Genomic DNA, 20,443 nt, shown 5'->3' on the forward strand with positions numbered 1-20,443 from the left:
CACACATACATATATACACAATTTGTTCCTAAAATACAAAGTAAATATGTCATTGTTAACTTTGGGCATTTTTGAGATCACTTCATCTTCATGTTCACAATAACAGTAATTTTGACCAGGGCTGCCTGAACTTTTACCTGCCACTGTACATTGGCTTTGGTGCTTTGTCAGAATGCTGTATGTATGTTCTTCCCGTATTTGAGTGAGTTTCCTCCAACGCCCCAAAGACATACGGATAGTGATTGTAAATTGTGAGCCCCGATGAGGACCGTGATGTTGATGTCTGTAAAGCGCTGTAGACGTTAATGGCGCTAAATATTTTGGAAGTATATGCAAGCGGACAGAAAATGGCATTTTCCATTAAGGTATGAGAATCGAATAGACCGGACTTTCCTATTGCCCTAAATTCTATGAGGAAGTATATATGAAATTACGGTAAATACCATAAATAAAATGTCAAAAAACAATCTTCATTTAATGATTTGCCCCTCCGTAGGTTAAGAGCGCATAAAAGACTCCACACTGGTGAAACTTTTAACTGTGTGACAGAAGGCTGCAGCAAGTATTTCACTACCCACAGCGACTTACGGAAGCACATTCGCACGCACACTAGAGAGAAACCATTCCGGTAAGAGTGTGTCTATTCACATCCCATATTGATGCCAGTTTCAGACGAATGACATCTCATATAATCTCCATTGTCATTACAAGTGCTGAAATGTATGTTTTACCATGGTGATTGTCATTTGTGATGTTACTTATTGTTTGCCGCATTGAGCCAAAATCGGAACATTCTCCTGAATCCTGATACTGTACACATAGGTTAAACTTATATGCTAACATTGTTTTGTACAGGCTATGGGTTATTCCTATAAAAAGCAAGTTATGGATAGGGTATACCTTGCTGATCTCTGGGGGCCTGACCACTTGGTCTCTCAGTGATGCTGAGATTGGAGCTTTGGAACCAAGAGTGTGGGGCTCAGCATCCCTATCCTTATTGTAACAGATATCCATTCATTGTCTATGGGACTGCTGGAAATAACCTAGCACTGCACTCAGCAGAACCGTTAACAGTGAATGGAGCAGAGGCTGACCATGTGCACCTTTGCTTCCTTTAATGGCTGGGCTGCTGAGCGTTGTTTTTGGTGTTCCAAAGCCCCTCTTTGGGAATCGCTGGGGTTTCCCCCAGCCATTGGACCCCTAGCGATCAACGTGTCATTGGTTAGGGGGGAGATAAATACTTTGTATGAATATATCTTGTAAAAATACAAATAAAGGTGTGCGTCACAATGTATGTAGAGATCTATTCTATCTGTTACACAAGATGTCCTGGTAATACATGGACACGGTCACTGTACCTGCACAATACACAGGGGGAGGACAGCTGTAATACACAGCCTCACTTCCACCTTAATTGCTGAGTTCAGAAATAAACTTCCATCGCCATTATTTACTAGACCAAATCCAGTGCATAAGTATAAGGCCGGGATCACACTAGAGAGTTTTACGGACGTATGAGAGGCGCAAAAACTATGCATTGCACACGGACCAATGATTCTCTATGGGGCAGCTCCTATTTGCCGTATATTTCTCAACTGCATTTTACGGGCGTAGAAAATCACAGCATGCTGTGTTCGTCAGCGTATTGCGCAAAAAATCTGCCAATGAAAGTCTATGGGGGGCGAGAAAAATACGGATTATACATGGACCATCAGTGTGACTTGCGAGAAATACCGAGCGGTGTTCTAGCGAAAAGCCGGCAATTCAGTGCGGCGTACAGTAAAATAACACTGACAGGTTAGAATAGAACAGATAAAATAAATGTCTACATTAATTACATCTATATATATAATATTTCATACAGCGCTAGATAGCAGAAAAGCCGGTAATTCAATTGCCGGCTTTGCCTTCTCCTTCCCAAACCCGACATGATATGAGACATGGTTTACATACAGTAAACCATCTCATATCCCCTTTTTTTTTTTTTTTTTTTTTTTTTTTTGCATATTCCTCACAACTAATGTTAGAGGTGTTTGTGTGTATGTGTGCAACATTTGGGGGCTCTAGTTGTTAAAATAAAGGGTTAAATTGCGGAAAAAACTGTTTTCTCCGCCTGAGTGGGAAAGCCAGTGACTGAGGGCAGATACTAATAGCCTAGAGAGGGACCCGACCCCCCCCCCCCCCCCCCCCCCCGAAAACATCTGCCCCCAGCCACCCTGAAAAAGTACATCTGGAAGATGCGCCTATTCTGGCACATAGCCTCTCTCTTCCCACTCCCCTGTAGAAGTGGGATATGGGGTAATGTAGGGTTAATGCCACCTTGCTGTTGTAAAGTGACATTAAGCCAGGTTAATAATGGAGAGATGTCAATAAGACACCTATCCATTATTAATCCAATAGTAGTAAATGGTTAATAAAACACACACATTAGGAATAAAGTATTTTCATGAAATAAAGACACAGGGTGTTGTAATAGTTTATTATACTCTCAATCCAAATGACGACCCTCGTTCTGTAAAAAAGGAAAAATAAAAAAACAACAATGTCCCATACCTTTCCGCCGTTAGTCATGTCCCACGATGTAAATCCATCTGAAGGGGTTAATTAATTTTACAAGCAGGAGCCTGCTAATGCAGCTGTGCTCCTGGCTGTAAAATCTGGGGAATTAATTGAAAGCAGGGGAACATGGCTACCTAGAATTGCGGTGCTGCGCCCCCTGCTGGCATAACTCATATGCTCATATGAGGTTTGCCAGCAGGGGGCGCAGCACCGCAAGTCTAGGTAGCTACGTTTCCCTGCTTTCCATTCATTCCCCAGATGGGGGGCCAATAACCATGGACCCTCTCCAGGCTATTAATATCTGCCCTCAGTCACTGGCTTTCCCACTCTGGCGGAAAAAATTGTGCGGGAGCCCACGCCATTTTTTTCCGTGATTTAACCCTTTATTTTAACAGAGCCCCCAAATTTTGCGCACACACACTTCTAACATTAGTAGTGAGGAATATGCAAAAAAAAAAAAAAAAGTGGATATGAAAAGGTTTACTATATGTAAACCATGTCTCATATCATGTAGAGTTTGGGAAGGAGATGGCAAAAGCTGCCAATTGAATTACTGGATTTGCTGCTATCTAGCGCTGTATGAAATATAAATATGTGTATATATATATATATATATATATATATGTGTGTGTGTCTCATATATATATATATATATATATATATATATATGTCTCATATATATATATATATATATATATATATATATATATATATATATATATATATATATATATATATATATATATATATATATATATATATATATATATATAATTCATTCGAGTATAAGCCGACCCCCCTAATTTTGCCACAAAAAACTGGGAAAACTTATTGACTCGAGTATAAGCCTAGGGTAGGAAATGCAGCAGCTACCGGTGAATTTCAAAAATAAAAATAGATGCTCCATACCGTTCATTATGGCCCCATAAGATGCTCCATATAAAGCTGTGCCATATATAATGCTCCATACTGTTCATTATGGCCCCATAGATGTGCCATATAAAGCTGTGCCATATAGTGCTCTGCACCGTTCAGTATTGCCCCATAGATGTGCCATATAGTGCTTTGCACCGTTCAGTATTGCCCCATAGCTGTGCCATATAGTGCTCTGCACCGTTCATTATTGCCCCATAGCTGCCATATAGTGCTCTGCACCGTTCAGTATTGCCCCATAGCTGTGCCATATAGTGCTCTGCACCGTTCATTATTGCCCCATAGCTGCCATATAGTGCTCTGCACCGTTCAGTATTGCCCCATAGCTGTGCCATATAGTGCTCTGCACCGTTCATTATTGCCCCATAGCTGCCATATAGTGCTCTGCACCGTTCATTATTGCCCCATAGCTGCCATATAGTGCTCTGCGCCGTTCAGTATTGCCCCATAGCTGCCATATAGTACTCTGCGCCGTTCAGTATTGCCCCATAGCTGCCATATAGTGCTCTGCGCCGTTCAGTATTGCCCCATAGCTGTGCCATAGAAAGCTGTGCCATTGCTGCTGCTGCAATAAAAAAAAAATGCCATACTCGCCTCGCTGCTTGCAGCTCCCAGCTTCCGGTCCCGGCGTCTCTCCGCTCTGACTGATCAGACAGAGGGCGCCGCGCACACCATATGCGTCATCGCGCCCTCTGAACTGAACAGTCAGAGCGGAGAGATGCGAAGACAGAGCGGCGCCCGGCGGCTGGAACGGGGACAGGTGAATATTACATACTTGCCTAGTCCCAGCGATCCTGACGCTCGAGTATAAGCCGAGAGGGGCACTTTCAGCCCAAAATTCTCAAGTGTGTGTGTGTATGTATATATGTGTATGTATATGTATATATATATATATATATATATATATATATATATATATATATATATATATACATACACACACACACACACACACACACACACACACACACACACACACACACACACACACACACATATATATATACATATACACACACTGTATACCGTATATGTTTTCATGAATATTTGAGCCCATGGATCCATTGTATGTTCGTATTGCAAGCCTGCGAGAAAATCTCGCAGTACGGATTACATATGGAGGATGACATGCGTAAAATACGCTGACACTCCCTGCCTACGGATGACATACGGATCACTATTTTGGGATAATTTCTGCGTATTACGCATGTAAAATACGGACCGTATTTCCCTACGCTGAGTGTGACGCCGGCCTAAGGATCACAGTTATGTCCAAGACTAAAACCTTTTATTTATTTTATTTTTTAAAGCTTTTGTCCCCAAAATTTAACTCATAAGGGCCCTTTATAGATAAAAAAAAAATAAAACAAAAAAGCTATTGGTCCCGAATGCCAAGGTGAAAAAATGTATATGGTCATAAAGTGCAAAAAAGGCTTGGTTCTAAAAAAGTAGAAAAGTGGTCAAAATCTGCTTTAGTTATGCTGTATGTTTTGTATTGATTTCAACTTTTCTTTCTTTTTCTTCTTTTTTTCTTTTAATGCGTAAAGTTAAACCCACTATTGCCGTTACTTCCTTCTTGGTAGGATTGATGTACCACATAGGGGGGACAGTTTAAACCATCAGGTTTTTAGCTGTTTCCATTTGGAGGATATTGCTTGAATGTAGGATACGTGCATATTTTAATGTAGCCTTATTTAATGATGCAGATGTGACCATGATGGATGTGGCAAGGCATTTGCTGCTAGCCACCACCTGAAAACGCACACCAGGAAACACACAGGTGAGTGGTACAGTGCTGTGCCATGGTCTGTACAAAGTTATGGATATCGTTCTCTAGTGTCAGGTTTTGATCATCTTTTGTCTTTTATTTTTTTTTTCAGGAGAAAGACCGTTTTTTTGCACCAGTGATGGATGTGAGAAAACTTTCAGCACACAGTACAGCTTAAAAAGTCACATGAAGGGTCACGATCTTACTGGTGTGGATGATCAGTTCCCTCACAATGCGGAGGTACTGACTGATGATGTATGCGCCCCGTGTAGGCTTGTGGGTGTATAATTGATGAGATGAGAGCACTATATGTGTCTGATACAGCAGGTTACAGATGGTTTTATCCCAGTTATGCAGCTACAAGCATATGTGTATCGGAGCCAAGTTCCGCACCGTTTCAACCAGCCACTCCCATCTGCTCTTGTATGTTTAAAAAGGTGCTTCTACCCCTGTACCCCACTACCCCTTTCATGCTCTGAATCCTGTTTTGGCATTTTACACATTTGGAAGTAAATTCTCCCCCCCCAATAGGAGTGTATAAAATGTTGAAATAATGTGATAGTATAATCTCTTTTGGGCCATGCTAATGATTCTGCATTTCTCTTTCAGGACCCCAATCATTGGCTCTGCATCAGTGATTTAAGCACTTTATCCACTGATTCGGAACTGCGGGAAAATACAGATGGAGTAAGTCATTTGGGAAAGTAATTTTAAAAGGGTCTTCTAAGTAAAGACCTTTGTAGCGCATTATCTGAACATTGTTGCTCTGTAGATCAAAGGCGTGACATGTCTAGGAAACCATTGTGCTTTGTTTTCTTCTGTCAGTTTTGCTTAGCTGTCCCTGCAGGCCACATGAATATATTGAGTCAATCTGTAGATAAGGTGGCACAGTGCTTTACCATGGCTTAAGGTACCGTCACACATAACGATATCGTTAACGATATTGTTGCTTTTTGTGATGTAGCAACGATATCGTTAACAAAATCGTTGTGTGACAGCGACCAACGATCAGGCCCCTGCTGGGAGATCGTTGGTCGCTGGGAAAGTCCAGAACTTTGTTTTGTCGCTGGATCTCCTGCCGACATTGCTGAATCGGCGTGTGTGACACCGATCCAGCGATGTCTTCACTGGTAACCAGGGTAAACATTGGGTTACTAAGCGCAGGGCCGCGCTTAGTAACCCGATGTTTACCCTGGTTACCGTTGTAAATGTTAAAAAAAAAAAAACACTGTGTGACAGCTCTCCAGCGACCAAACAGCGACGCTGCAGCGATCGACATCGTTGTCGGTATCGCTGCAGCGTCGCTTAGTGTGACGGTACCTTTACTTCTAGTACTTAGCGTAATAATCAGACCTCGAACAGTAAATCAATGTAATCCCAGCCAAACGAGCTATAAGCCACTTGTTCCTTTATTAAACAGTGTTAATAGCCATACAGAACATAAAGCTGACACACAAACATACAGACCTACGCGTTGTTGAACTATATTGTGACTACTGACCTTTTACTTTTGAAAGACATAGGTCGCTATGCTGTGTCAGCTTTGTGTTATCTATGGTTTTTAACACTGTTTAAATAAAGTATCCTGTTTGGCTGGAATTAGGGTACTGTCACTATACGATTTACCTACGATCACGACCAGCGATATGACCTGGCCGTGATCGTAGGTAAATCGTAGTGTGGTCGCTGGGGAGCTGTCACACAGACAGCTCTCCAGCGACCAACGATGCCGAGGTCCCTGGGTAACCAGGGTAAACATCGGGTAACTAAGCGCAGGACCGCGCTTAGTTACCCGATGTTTACCCTGGTTACAAGTGTTAAACTAAAAAAAAACAAACAGCACATACTTACATTCTGGTGTCCGTCAGGTCCCTTGCAGTCTGGTTCCCGCACTCAGTGACTGCCGGTTGTAAAGTGAAAGTGAAAGCACAGCCGCTGTGCTCTGCTTTCACTTTACGGCCGGCAGTCACAGTGCGGGAAGCAGACGGCAAGGGACCTGACGGACACCAGAATGTAAGTATGTGCTGTTTTTTTTTTTTTAGTTTAACGCTTGTAACCAGGGTAAACATCGGGTAACTAAGCGCGGTCCTGCGCTTAGTTACCCGATGTTTACCCTGGTTACAAGCGAACGCATCGCTGGATCGCATCGCTAGATCGGTGTCACACACACCGATCTAGCGATGACAGCGGGAGATCCAGCGATGAAAGAAAGTTCCATACGATCTGCTACGACGTACGATTCTCAGCAGGATCCCTGATCGCTGCTGCGTGTCAGACACAGCGATATCGTAACGATATCGCTGGAACGTCACGAATCGTACCGTCGTAGCGATCAAAATGTTATAGTGTGACGGTACCCTTACAAGCACTGCTGGGATGCACAGTCCTTGCCTGAGGATTCAGAACCCATCTATCTAGTAAACTACATTGTTTCACATTGTGTCACCCAGCTTGGATACAATAACACACTGTGATGACCCTTTAAAGGGAGTATGTCGGTACGATTAACCCTCCTAAGCTGTCTATATGGGCATGTAGGTCATAGATTGTTAAATAAAATGATATCTCGATATCGGTGATCCGATGCCTTATCTAGAAATCCACATATTTTTTTTCTTTATATGTAAACAAGCTGTTAAGGTCTATGGGCTGGACACTGATCTCCGTGAGAATCTGCCTCCAGAGCTTACTTTAAATGAAACTGTGATTTTCTGGTGTGTGGCATATACATCAGTTTCTCCAATTACAGCAATGTAAGTGGAAAGATTATAAACATGCTCTCATATAATAACCCCTTATTTTTCCGTCAACACGGCCATAGTAGAGCCTCTGCTGACAAAGCCAGTGGAAGCACCACTATGGTGTCACAACTTATATGCCGCTGACAGTGATTGACAGAGACATTTAACAATTTAAAGCACAGCTATTGGAGGCAAGTGCTGGCTATATAACAAAGTCCTGAGCTCACTCTCCTACCTTGACCCACTCCACAATGTATATACAGTCATGGCCAAAAGTATTCACACCCCTGCAATTCTGTCAGATAATACTCAGTTTCTTCCTGAAAATGATTGCAATCACAAATTCTTTGGTATTATTATCTTCATTTAATTTGTCTTAAATGAAAAAACACAAAAGAGAATGAAGCAAAAAGCAAAACATTGATCATTTCACACAAAACTCCAAAAATGGGCCAGACAAAAGTATTGACACCCTCAGCCTAATACTTGGTTGCACAACCTTTAGCCAAAATAACTGAGACCAACCGATTCCGGTAACCATCAATGAGTTTCTTACAATGATCTGCTGGAATTTTAGACCATTCTTCTTTGGCAAACTGCTCCAGGTCCCTGATGTTTGAAGGGTGCCTTCTCCAAACTGTCATTTTTAGATCTCTCCACAGGTGTTCTATGGGATTCAGGTCTGGACTCATTGCTGGCCACCTTAGAAGTCGCCAGTGCTTTCTCGCAAACCATTTTCTGGTGCTTTTTGAAGTGTGTTTTGGGTCATTGTCCTGCTGGAAGACCCATGACCTCTGAGGGAGACCCAGCTTTCTCACACTAGGCCCTACATTATGCTGCAAAATTTGGTGGTAGTCTTCAGACTTCATAACGCCATGCACACAGTCAAGCAGTTCAATGCCAGAGGCAGCAAAGCAACCCCAAAACATCAGGGAACCTCTGCCATGTTTGACTGTAGGGACCGTGTTCTTTTCTTTGAATGCTTCTTTTTTTCTCCTGTAAACTCTATGTTGATGCCTTTGCCCAAAAAGCTCTACTTTTGTCTCATCTGAACAGAGAACATTGCACCAAAACGTTTTAGGCCTTTTCAGGTAAGTTTTGGCAAACTCCAGCCTGGCTTTTTTATGTCTCTTGGTAAGAAGTGGGGTCTTCCTGGGTCTCCTACCATACAGTCCCTTTTCATTCAGATGCCGACGGATAGTACGGGTTGACACTGTTGTACCCTCGGACTGCAGGGCAGCTTGAACTTGTTTGGATGTTAGTCGAGGTTCTTTATCCAACATCCGCACAATCTTGCGTTGAAATCTCTTGTCAATTTTTATTTTCCGTCCACATCTTGGGAGGTCAGCCACAGTGCCATGGGCTTTAAACTTCTTGATGACACTGCGCACGGTAGACACAGGACCATTCAGGTCTTTGGAGATGGACTTGTAGCCTTGAGATTGCTCATGCTTCCTCACAATTTGGTTTCTCAAGTCCTCACAGTTCTTTGGTCTTCTTTCTTTTCTCCATGCTCAATGTGGTACACACAAGGACACAGGACAGAGGTTGAGTCACCTTAATCCATGTCAACTGGCTACAAGTGTGATTTAGTTATTGCCAACACCTGTTAGGTGCCACAGGTAAGTTACAGGTGCTGTTAATTACACAAATTAGAGAAGCATCACATGAATTTTCGAACGGTGTCATTACTTTTGTCCACCCCCTTTTTTATGTTTGGTGTGGAATTATATCCAATTGGCTTTAGGACAATTCTTTTTGTGTTTTTTTCATTTAAAGGGAAGGTGCCACCAGTTTTCTTGTATTTTGTTTTTTTGTGAAATTAAGCTTAAAATAGTAATTAAAATGTATTAATGCAATGTTTACACTGTTTGCAAACATTTCTATATGAAAAATATTATAAATTATTCTACAAATATACATATTTACCACTAGAGGGAGCATTTTCCGTTTTAGACCTCAAGCAGCTATAGTAAGATTTAGCAGCTCTGCCCCAGGGATATTAGACCACCCGAAGGGGGAGGGAAATGGTGATGTCAGCAGTTACTGCCCCAATTTTGCTGCTAACAGTAAGAATGAAGAGCAGCATCACAGGGCAGCACCATTTTGTGTGTGACTGCCCTGTGACCTGCTATCATCAGCAGTTACTGCATCAGAGGCACAGCTTGTTTACAGAGGAGCAGAACACAGTGGGCTCAGCAGCATTTTTTGTGAATAACATCCTTGCCATCCCCCTTCCCCCACCTTAATCCCTGTCCTGTCAGCTGCCCTGCTCTCTCTCTAGGTGTCACCTCCCTCTCTGCAGGCTGTGAGTGCAGCTTACTGGAGATCACAGGGGCTGTGTGTGAGGGGGAGGGGGAGACACAGCAGGAGAAGCACACAGGGCAGCTTGTGAGGAGCAGAGGATGTGTGCCTGCCTGGAGTACAGAGGAGCAGTGAGGGCTTCTTCTGTCCTGTGATAGAGAGCACAGGGCTCTAATAAAATGGCAGCTAGTCACACCTACAGCAGTGAGTTGTGCAGCCCGCAGAGGCGTGCCCAGCTCACTGCTAATGCTGCTGCAATGTTACAGATAGGGTCCGTGCTGGTCTATTATCTCCTATGTCCATGGGGTGCCGTAATCTGACACTGATAGGGCCCTGCTACTGCTGCAAAACCAAGATGTCAGCCCCCAGTGCATTCTTTCTACTCATATATCACATGAAATCTGTTTCACATGCATTTCAAACTTGCTTATAGCAGCATGTTATGCTACATTACAGTGATTTATTAATGACCTACAAACGCGGTACCTTCCCTTTAAGACAAATTAAATGAAGATAATAATAATACCAAATAATTTGTGTTTGCAATCATTTTCAAGAAGAAACTGAGTATTATCTGACAGAATTGCAGGGGTGTGAATACTTTTGGCCATGACTGTACATCTTGAAGTGTCATGGGGTTGAAGGTCAACTTGCAAAAACAAACAATTTATGAAACTGGTAAAGTGTCTTGTACTTTGTTGGACAAGCCAGTTAAAAGAGGAAAATCGAGGCTTTATTTTCTGCACGTAATATTTTTCTGCATTAGATATTTTTTTCTGCATACAGATTTTATATAAATGTATTTTTCTCCATCTGGTCTAGAGCTCTGGACAAGCCCTGGGCTCATTATTAACGCAAAACCTATTTCAGTCAATGTTCCAGAGTCCTGAACACCCAGAAGATAATGATTCTGCTCATCAGACAGGTAGAAGAATAACAGAAATGCTACATATAATTTGTTTGCCATATAATACATTCCACTCCTGCCACCTTCCTTGCAATGTAATGACATGGTGACTGGTGTGATTTGGCCTCTATGATCTTCAGTACACGCTTGGTCACACTCCTTAAGCCTTTAAATGGGAGTTATGCTGGATGAGTATGGATGGCCCATTCCTCTTGGGCAGTTATCAAATGTGGCCTATTAAGGAAAATGCCTCTGATACTAGATGGGGCAGAATATTACTGATTTGTTTCTGTTGCATATTATTACCCACTATGAATGTATTTATTTAATGGAATTTTGGAAATCAAAACGCTAATTCTAAATGCTGAGGGAGGCATAATTCCAGGCTGGGGGGTAAAGCCACATAGTACAGTAGTGACGTAGATTTGATGCAGTTTTTGCATAAACACATGTGCATTTTCTTACTTTAGGTGGTTTGACAGTGTCCTACTAGGAATACTTAAAATGGATTATTAAAGGGATACTGTCAGGTCCCCCATGCCCCCACAACCACCAGCATTTGTGTCTGTATATGTAAACACCCTGCCTAACAGTCCCTGTAGAACATTACCTACTTTTTCTAAAGATCTGTTTATGTATTTCTAAAGTCCGTTTATGATATCTAAGTGAGACCTTTGACTAATCAATTTGGTGTTAGTGCCCCCAGACCAGTCTGCCCTCTTAGCTATTATTACACGCCTGTGGTCTTGATAACATAACTTACAAGCGCCGGCATCATCGCAATTGCTATACTTACCTTGCACATGCGTGCGTCTTCTTCCCCTCGCATCATTGATCATCTAAAACATAGTATGTGCATCCCGGCTACAGAGAGGCGCACTGTGCAAAGTACTGCAGTGCGCATGCGCCGGGGCTCCTTGACCTTTCCTGACGCCTGCACACCGAGATACTTTGTTCTGCCCTTGTCGATGCTGGGGAGACTGTGTGGAAATATGGCGAAAATGTTTACAAATTTGCAATTTTCAAACTTTTAATTTTTATGCCCTTAAAGCAGAGATATCACAAAATAGTTAATAAATAACATTTCCCACATGTCAACTTTACATCAGCACAATTTTGGAAACATAATTTTGGGGGGTTAAACGGTTAAAAATTGATCAGCGATTTCTCATTTTTACAACAAAACTTACAAAACCATTTTGTTAGGGACCACCTCACATTTACAGTCACTTTGAGGGGTGTACATGACAGAAAATACCCAAAAGTGACACCATTGAAAAAACTGCACCCCTTAAGGTGCTCAAAACCACATTCAATAAGTTTAGTAACCCTTTATGTGCTTCATGGGAACTAAAGCAATGTGGAAGGAAAAAATTAACATTTAACTTTTTTTTTTACTTACAAACAATTTACTTCAGAACCTATTTTTTTTTTATTTTCACAACTGTAAAAAGAGAAAGTGAACCACAAAATTTGTTGTGCAATTTCTACTGAATATGCCGATACCCCATATGTGGAGGTGAACCACTGTTTTGGGCACACATCGGGGCTTGGAAGGGATGTAGTGATGTTTTAAAATGCAGACTTTCATGTAATGGTCTGCGGGCGTCACGTTGCGTTTGCAGAGCCCCTGATGTACCTAAACCGTAGAAACACCCCCAAGTGACCCCATTTAGGAAACTAGATCTCCCAAGGAGCTTATCTAGATGTGTAGTGAGCACTATGAACCCCCCAAGTGCTTCACAGAGGTTTATAACGTAGAGCCGTGAAAATAAAAAATCTAATTTTTTTCCACAAAAATGATTTTTTTTTAGCCCCCAATTTTTTATTTTCCCATTGTAATAGGAGAAATTGGACCCCAAAAGTTGTCTAATTTGTCCTAAGTACGCTGATGCCCCATATGTGCAGGTAAACCACTGTTTGGGCGCACAGCAGAGCTCAGAAGGGAGGAAGCACCATTTGACTTTTTGAACGCAAAACTGGCTGAAATCAATGGTGGCGCCATGTCGCGTTTGGAGACCCCCTGATGTACCTAAACAGTGGAAACCCCCCCAATTCTAACTCCAACCCTAACATCAACACACCCCTAATCCCTAACCATAACCCTAATCGCAACCCTAACCCCAACACACCCCTAACCACAAACCTAACCCTAATCCCAACTCTAACCCTAACTTTAGCCCCAACCCTAACCTCTCACCCTAATGGGAAAATAGAAATACATTTATTTTATTATTTTTCCATAGCTAAGGCGGTGATAAAAGGGCAATTTATTTACTATTTTTTTTATTTTGATCACTGTGATAGGGTCTATCACAGTGACCAAAATGTACCAATAGGAAAAATCTTCCTATTGTTGCTGGGTGCCGGCCGGCAGATCTCGGCGGACGCACTGCGCATGCGCCCGCCATTTTCTTACAGGAAGAAGACACCAGCACCTGTGGGGGGAAGCAGGAGGACCCAGGGACACCGGGAGACACTGGTATCGGCGGGTGGGGAGGGAGGGATCTGGGACCCTTTTTATCTGTCCTCTGATGTGCGATCACATCAGAGGACAGAGAAATTAAATGGCAAATCGCGTTTTGTTTTTTTGCGGTCGCCGTTATATGGTTAATGACGGCGTTCGCAACCCGGGGGTCGATAAAAACCGACCCTGATCATGTTCTCTGGGGTCTCGGCTACCCCCAGCAGCAAAGACTCTGGAGAAAATCCGAATCTGGTTGGCGCTATACACTTTTTCCACAGCGCTGTTAAGTAATGGCTCTGTGGTTTAAGTACCCTTAACATTAAGGGCGTATCGGCAGTCGTTAAGGGGTTAAAAACCTGGTGACAGGTTTACTTTAAAAGACTAACTTTGCCAGATAAAAGCTATCAAAAGCTGCATGTATTGGGCTCAGCCTACGTAATTAAAGTTTTTTGCTTCTTTAGAGTCCACATTCAAATCCTGTTTTTGTGGCTGTTCAGAAGGAAGCCCAGGATGGAGTCAGGAATGGGGGCTTAGTGGTCTGAACCCAGGCTTAGACAGAATTGTGTAAGATCAGACTGATGCGTAACTATTTAGCGCTTGCTGTAGACTAACCTTGTGGTAAATTAGACTAATCAGTCTTTTTATACTGTTTCACAGAAGCGCTTTTGAAAAGTTGGAGTACAGAAACACAGGCAATAGACTGTACAGAGACCAGCACAACGGACCCTCCTTCTGTGGTTATGCCTGTTATTAACTCCAGCACTATGTCCGAAGCTTCCCTGCAGTCTGCTCCTAGCACAGCGTCCATACCTTTACCATCTGGCTCCGTAGGATGTGGGACTCAGTCAGCACCCGCCGTGTCCAGCACAGCACCACAGCCTCTGGAAGTGCCTATTCCTAATGGGAGTCATTTCACAGCTACCCAGGAGAACTACATTACGCCACAGGCCTCACAGCCCTTAGTAGAGGGATTAACTGTGGTTGCAGGACCCAGTCTTCCTATAGGAGCCACTTCGGACACCGTTTTGCCAACGCTGGTGCAGGCTGCCGTTTCCAGTGCCAGTACAGTACTGGGCAGCAACCCTGCAATAACGTTAACACAGACTCCCAATGCTGCCATCTTGCAACCCAGCCTAGTGATGGATGAGCAAAACATTCAGTGGATCTTAAATGGAACGTCACAAAACAATGAGCGATCAGTAAGTACTAATTCATTACAGTTGCAATTAAAATGGGGGAAAATTTTTTTTTATCTGGGATCTGTTTATCCAGAACCAAATTCAAACACAGAACTATAGTATCTGAAGGACAGAAATGATCGGAAATTACTGTTTGAAAACAAACTTACGATATATTTTGTGCTAACCTTTTTATTAAAGGTTTGTTACCGTTTTAGTGATGTTTTTATACTTCTTTATTACCATCTGATTTCATTGATACTTAAAGGGGTTATTCTTTGTCCAATGAAAAATTATATAATTTTCCCTTATACCCTCTTACAAATTCTTTGGGGTTTTCAAGATTTTCATTTGCTTTGCTTTAATAGGAACCCTGCTTCCTGCAGGAGGGAACAGTCTGGACTGATTTGTAAAATGTTTGTTTTTAGTGGTGCACTTGGCTGGTTGTGTCGAATGGCAAACCCCTCTGAGCTGATTGTGAGAGGCTGAGTTAAAAGGAATCTGTCACCAGGTTTTTGTACTCTATCTGAGAGCAGCATGATCAGCCGCTGCCACATCTTCTATCTATGAAACAAGACCTTGTCAGGACGCGGAGATAAAAGCAGTGAGTAATATCAGCGCTGCCCCACAGCTTCCAGCACCGCCCTCAAACTGATTGTCAGCAGGGGGCGGTGATGGAAGCAGTGAGTGACACCAAATCCGCCGCCCTGATGACTCTTTATTTGTGGACGGTGGTAGGAGCTGTGGGGCAGCTCACTGCTGCTATCTCCACCCCCTGACAACCTCTTGTTTCACATAAGCAGTGGCTGTGAACATAGAAGCAGCGCGCTGGCGCTGCACTCGCCTCTCTCGAATCATCTATTACCGTTGATCTAGGACAGCTATAGTGCCACTGCACTCTGCAGAGGCAAAGCAGTATAAGTGAATGCACAGTTATGGAGCAGCTGAGCTCTGATGTTGGTGGTCCGTGCTGTCAATCGTCAGTAGCACATCACCCCCAATAAGCAGGGTGGTGAGGGAGCGGTGCCCTCCTGCAAAAGGTGAGAAAATTGAAGTATTAATCTAAAATGCCTATGGGCACAATGAAATGCATTCCTTTCATCTTAGTTAGGTCTGCCATCTTAAGAGATGCATTATAGGAGCCTTTTGAAATAGTTAACTTTACTTGTACATAAACTTCATTAAAAAAAAAAAGAGAACAATTGCTTTGCCCGAATAATAAACTTTTATTTCTGCACACAGCAGCAAGCTCCAAAGGTAGAGAAGGTGTTCTTCACCACTACAGTCCCACTTTCCAGCACTGGAGGTATGTCCGAAAACGTTTGTCTGCATATAACTTGTTTTATTGAAAATTATACAAGATAACAAGGTTACATAATCTCACCAAATATCCTAAAAGTATAGTGAAAAAACGGAACACTGTTAGAACCATGTAAATGATGTTTGCGCAGAAGGTAGTGAGGAGCGTTTTGTGTATTTTAACATTTTTAAATCCTGCAATGCATATGTACTGAGAAGCTGTCAGGGGACACATGCTGCCTGAACCACTGCTAGCGTGAACCTGTAACGGGCTCCCTCATTACAAACAGTTTTTACCCTGATAGATAAATGAGCCACAAAAACTGTCTTCGAAAAACCAGTCTAAAGCAGCACTAATTTATCTTCCAGCAGGATCCACTGTGCTAAATTAGTCACATTTTAAGACTATCTTGTATATTGTAAAAAGCTTTAGCAGTTTTAATTTTATCTGCCCCATAGTTCGAAAACAAGCAAGGAATAAGGAGGAACCACATCAGCTTGACTCGTCGTGATTGTCATGTATTTTCCTACATATAGGAGGAGACTTGTCTATCAAGATGAGCAGCGAGTCGCCCCCATTATGCTTCTATCAGTTCCTGGCTCATTTTTTAACAATATTGTAGGTAAAGCTTAGCAGTTTGTAACCAGGGAGCCGGACCTGACCGTTTTAATGTTTGTTTTTTTTATGTTCTTTGTTTCAGCAGCATGATTTCCCCATGAGGTATTGTTAGAGAGCTTCTCTACCTATAGTGGGGGGGGGGGAATGCAAGAAAAAAAAAATAGCTATCCCAAGAACATTTTTCATCTCCCACATTCCCCTGCCCTCCCAAGAAGAAAAAACCCACCACATTCAAAAATTGCAATCTGTATAAAGTTTTCAATAACTTCCTAAAGATCTTAATGTAGCAAAAGTGTGAATTAGCAATTTTGACTCATCTGGATGAAAATTACTGAAGTGTGTTTGAGTTCTGTCTGCACATACCCTTAAAGGGAACCTGTCACTAGGTTTTCCCTATATAAAGTAAATCCATCACATTTTAAGCCGGGTGCCCATGATCCGGAAGTAGCAGTGCTTTGGCATGACTGTATGCGCTTTGGTATGATCGCTGCGTCACAACACGTGCCTGGAGAACCTGTGTGTTGTGACTGTCACACAGCCACGACCCACGCAGCTGTGCGCCTGACACCTGATTATCGTGAGCGCTCTAGGTAACCGGGTTCCCGCTGCAGCGATTCGGTAAGCTCTATTAGCGAGCCAAATAAGGACGGATCCCATGATATTCGCTCATGTCTAGTCTCCTCCGCCATCCACAGAGTCTGTTTGACTCGAGCGCCTTCACTGTAGAGAACCAATGCTGCGCAGATGTATCAGACTGGGTGATGTAGGAGTTGTCAGTCACATCAGTCAAGTTGGAATGCCGTTTAAAAAGACTTAAAGGTGGCGGATGTAGTTTCTACAGTGGAAACCTGATGACAGATTCCCCTTAACCTCTTCTGTCAGATTGTTATGCTGTTTGCTCAAGAACTAATTGGCCCTAGCTATGTTTAGACAGGTAATGGTCAGAGGCGTTAGATTCTCAATGCTAGCAACTGTGCAGTCTGAATGATTTCATTTTTAGCAGTTACTTTACTGGTAATTTTCTTACATTAGGGTGGAGGGCACCTGCCAAGTACACCACATGTCCACTCTAATTCTAGATTCTTTTTGTGGCTTTCTTTTTCAGTTAATGCCGTACAGCAGATTGGCCTGAGCCTTCCTGTTATCATCATAAAACAAGAAGAGTCCTGTCAGTGTCAGTGTGCCTGCAGAGACGCTGTTAAAGACACCTCTACAAAGCGCAAAAGAAGTTCCACATCAGAATCGAACTCTGACCCCAAACCAGCAGCTGATCCCCCTCCTCCTGACACTGTACCCCTTCCACCGTCACCCTGTGAAGGAAGCAGTGGACATTTATTGAACTCTGCAGACTCTCAGCCATGGACACCTTCTTCTATAGACATCTCAGACTTCCTGTCCCTCCAGAGTCCGGAGAATTCCTCCTCTCTGGTCCCTGTGGAAGCCTTACTGCAAGGAGATGACATCAGCCTTAGCGGTTTTTCTAAATAGACTGTTAATCAGCCAATGGACTGTTATTTTGGATATTTTTGTAGTCTTCTTACTTCCAACACTCAGCACCTGTCTCTGGCTACATAACACAACTGACGACTCTACATTCAATGCATTTTAATTCTTGGTAGATAAGCAGAGTCCTCTTATTGTATAGAGGCTCACGATGGAAGGAAAGTAGCAGCTTTACCTTGTGACGCTGATGAGGGTTGTCAGCCGGGTGCACGGTAACCCATTGCTTTATTGCACTATACGTCACTTTTGTGTAATTTCAGGGGAAAATATATATATATATATTTTAAGACATAGGTAAGTCACTGGAGTTCGTTTTATGAGATGTTGTTACTAGACATTTTACAATGGGCCAGATATATAAAAGAGACCACGTTTTAGTATTGGCTTTATTTTCATCATTTCATCAGAAGATGCTGGAAACTTACCTGGGTTCATGTTGCATTCGTGGAACTACCCTACGTTGTCCGTCTCCTCTCTTGGCATTTAATATTCTAAATACCCAGCTATAGGAAATTGAAAGTCTGATTCTGAAAAATACATTGCAGCCAAGCCCAGGGTTGACAATAACATTATAGGATCGCAATCAAATGCTTCCACCACTAAGCGCGCGGAGATGCATGTGTCCACTGTATGACACTTAGCGCACCTCTAGGATTAGCCTGTAACTAGTACAGACATGGGAGATGCCCTCCGTGGATGCTTTCCGAATGAAAACATGACATAGAATATGTACAATCAACTAAACTAGCTCTGCTGCATCCTTTACTGAGCGGTTTCTGAACAGTAACAACCCTAAATAGGTAACGCTTAATAAATGATGCAGCAACTCTGGGTTTGTGGAAAGCGCTAGATATCACATTTTCATTCCGAGAGTGGTGGGATCCCACATCCCGGAAGTTGGGGCCTTACTTTTGCTACAAACTTGGGGACACTTGCCAGCATTTTTCAATAGATGTTAAAAAAATAAAATCACCAAATCTGGAGCTGCCCAATGATTGTGGTTTTTTTTTTTTTGTTTTGTTTTTTTTTAGAAAAAGGGTAGCAACAGATTGGTGATGTACTCTTCAACAAGAAGAACTGAAAATTCTAATTAAAGTCATTAACTTAACAATGTTAGATGTTTTCTGTATTTTCTGTGTAAAAGTATGACCCTATGGCTCAGCGGCTCTCGGGAGAATACAACTTTCCCGGGAGTGCAATTGTTAATATTGCTGTAAGGAATTATTCAGGGACTTGTTTCATTGTTACATTGTGCCTTTCATTGCCAGTAAAATGTGAAAGTGGAAAGCTCTTTCTTGCCATAGTCAATATGCCCTATACTAAATGTATTTCTGCTGCTCCGTCGCTTTCACAACAAGCTGTCTGCGTCCGTGGTAATGCTACCACTACAAAGGATTCACAAGTGGCAGATATGTTGCTGTAATGAGGTACATCTGAATGTGGGGTTTTCCCTACTAGTCACTGATATTTCTGCATTTAATCTGCATATGTGAAAATACCCTTTGGGATGTGATGCACAAGTTGCCTAACATCCGTGAGATCTATTAATAATTATAATCTTTATTTTTATATAGCGCTCACATATTCCACAGCGCTTTACAGTTTTGCACACATTATCAAAATTATTAAAAGGCTCATATTAATCAAACCAACAGGTAATATGTGGCAAATGTCTTGCAGTGGCTTAGTGGATCTTCTGTTTGTGCCAAAATAGAGCAGCGCAACATTAAAGGATTAGGTAAAAAAAAAAAAAAAAAAAAAAGCCTTATTCACAGGATAGGAGATTCATTGCTATTTGCTGTGGGGTTCCCACTTCTGTAGCCCTGTCCTGAATGGAGCAGAGGTCTGCATGCTCGTACTCCGCTCCATTCATTGTTAATGAGACTATAAAGCAAAGTATAGCTTTCGGCTTTCTTCAGCAGTTCAATAGATTAAGAATGGAGCGAAGGTCGAGCATGTGCACTCCTGGCTCCATTCAAGACTCCCAATCTTGGAATCAACAATCGAATCCTGAGCGATCAATAAGTTTTTCCCTGTCCTATGGATTTTGGGGGGAATAACCCTTTGACGTTAAACTTGTGTTATCTTGCTTATGGCTGACTACAAATTCTTGATGATGAAATACTATTAGATGTTACAGGGGTGTTCTCGAGTTTAAAAGGTTT

General features: G+C 42.4%; 1 protein-coding gene across 2 annotated transcripts in view; it reads left to right on the forward strand.

Annotated features, from left to right (window-relative positions):
• Nucleotides 1–19,565, forward strand: part of MTF1 (metal regulatory transcription factor 1) — a 40,018-nt gene extending 20,453 nt beyond the window's left edge. Inside the window, exons 3-10 of one of the 2 annotated variants that reach the window (XM_069757109.1) lie at nucleotides 497–628; nucleotides 5,199–5,272; nucleotides 5,373–5,500; nucleotides 5,870–5,947; nucleotides 11,128–11,230; nucleotides 14,337–14,878; nucleotides 16,100–16,163; nucleotides 17,881–19,565. In XM_069757109.1, the coding sequence (XP_069613210.1) occupies nucleotides 497–628; nucleotides 5,199–5,272; nucleotides 5,373–5,500; nucleotides 5,870–5,947; nucleotides 11,128–11,230; nucleotides 14,337–14,878; nucleotides 16,100–16,163; nucleotides 17,881–18,263 (1,504 nt within the window). In that variant the 3' untranslated portion in view covers nucleotides 18,264–19,565. The remainder of the gene's footprint in view (nucleotides 1–496; nucleotides 629–5,198; nucleotides 5,273–5,372; nucleotides 5,501–5,869; nucleotides 5,948–11,127; nucleotides 11,231–14,336; nucleotides 14,879–16,099; nucleotides 16,164–17,880) is intronic. The other variant, XM_069757110.1, reaches the window with a different exon arrangement.
• Nucleotides 19,566–20,443: the final 878 nt, after the last annotated feature.

This window comes from Ranitomeya imitator, chromosome 3, assembly GCF_032444005.1.
Source record: "Ranitomeya imitator isolate aRanImi1 chromosome 3, aRanImi1.pri, whole genome shotgun sequence".
NCBI classification, from domain to species: Eukaryota; Metazoa; Chordata; class Amphibia; order Anura; family Dendrobatidae; genus Ranitomeya; species Ranitomeya imitator.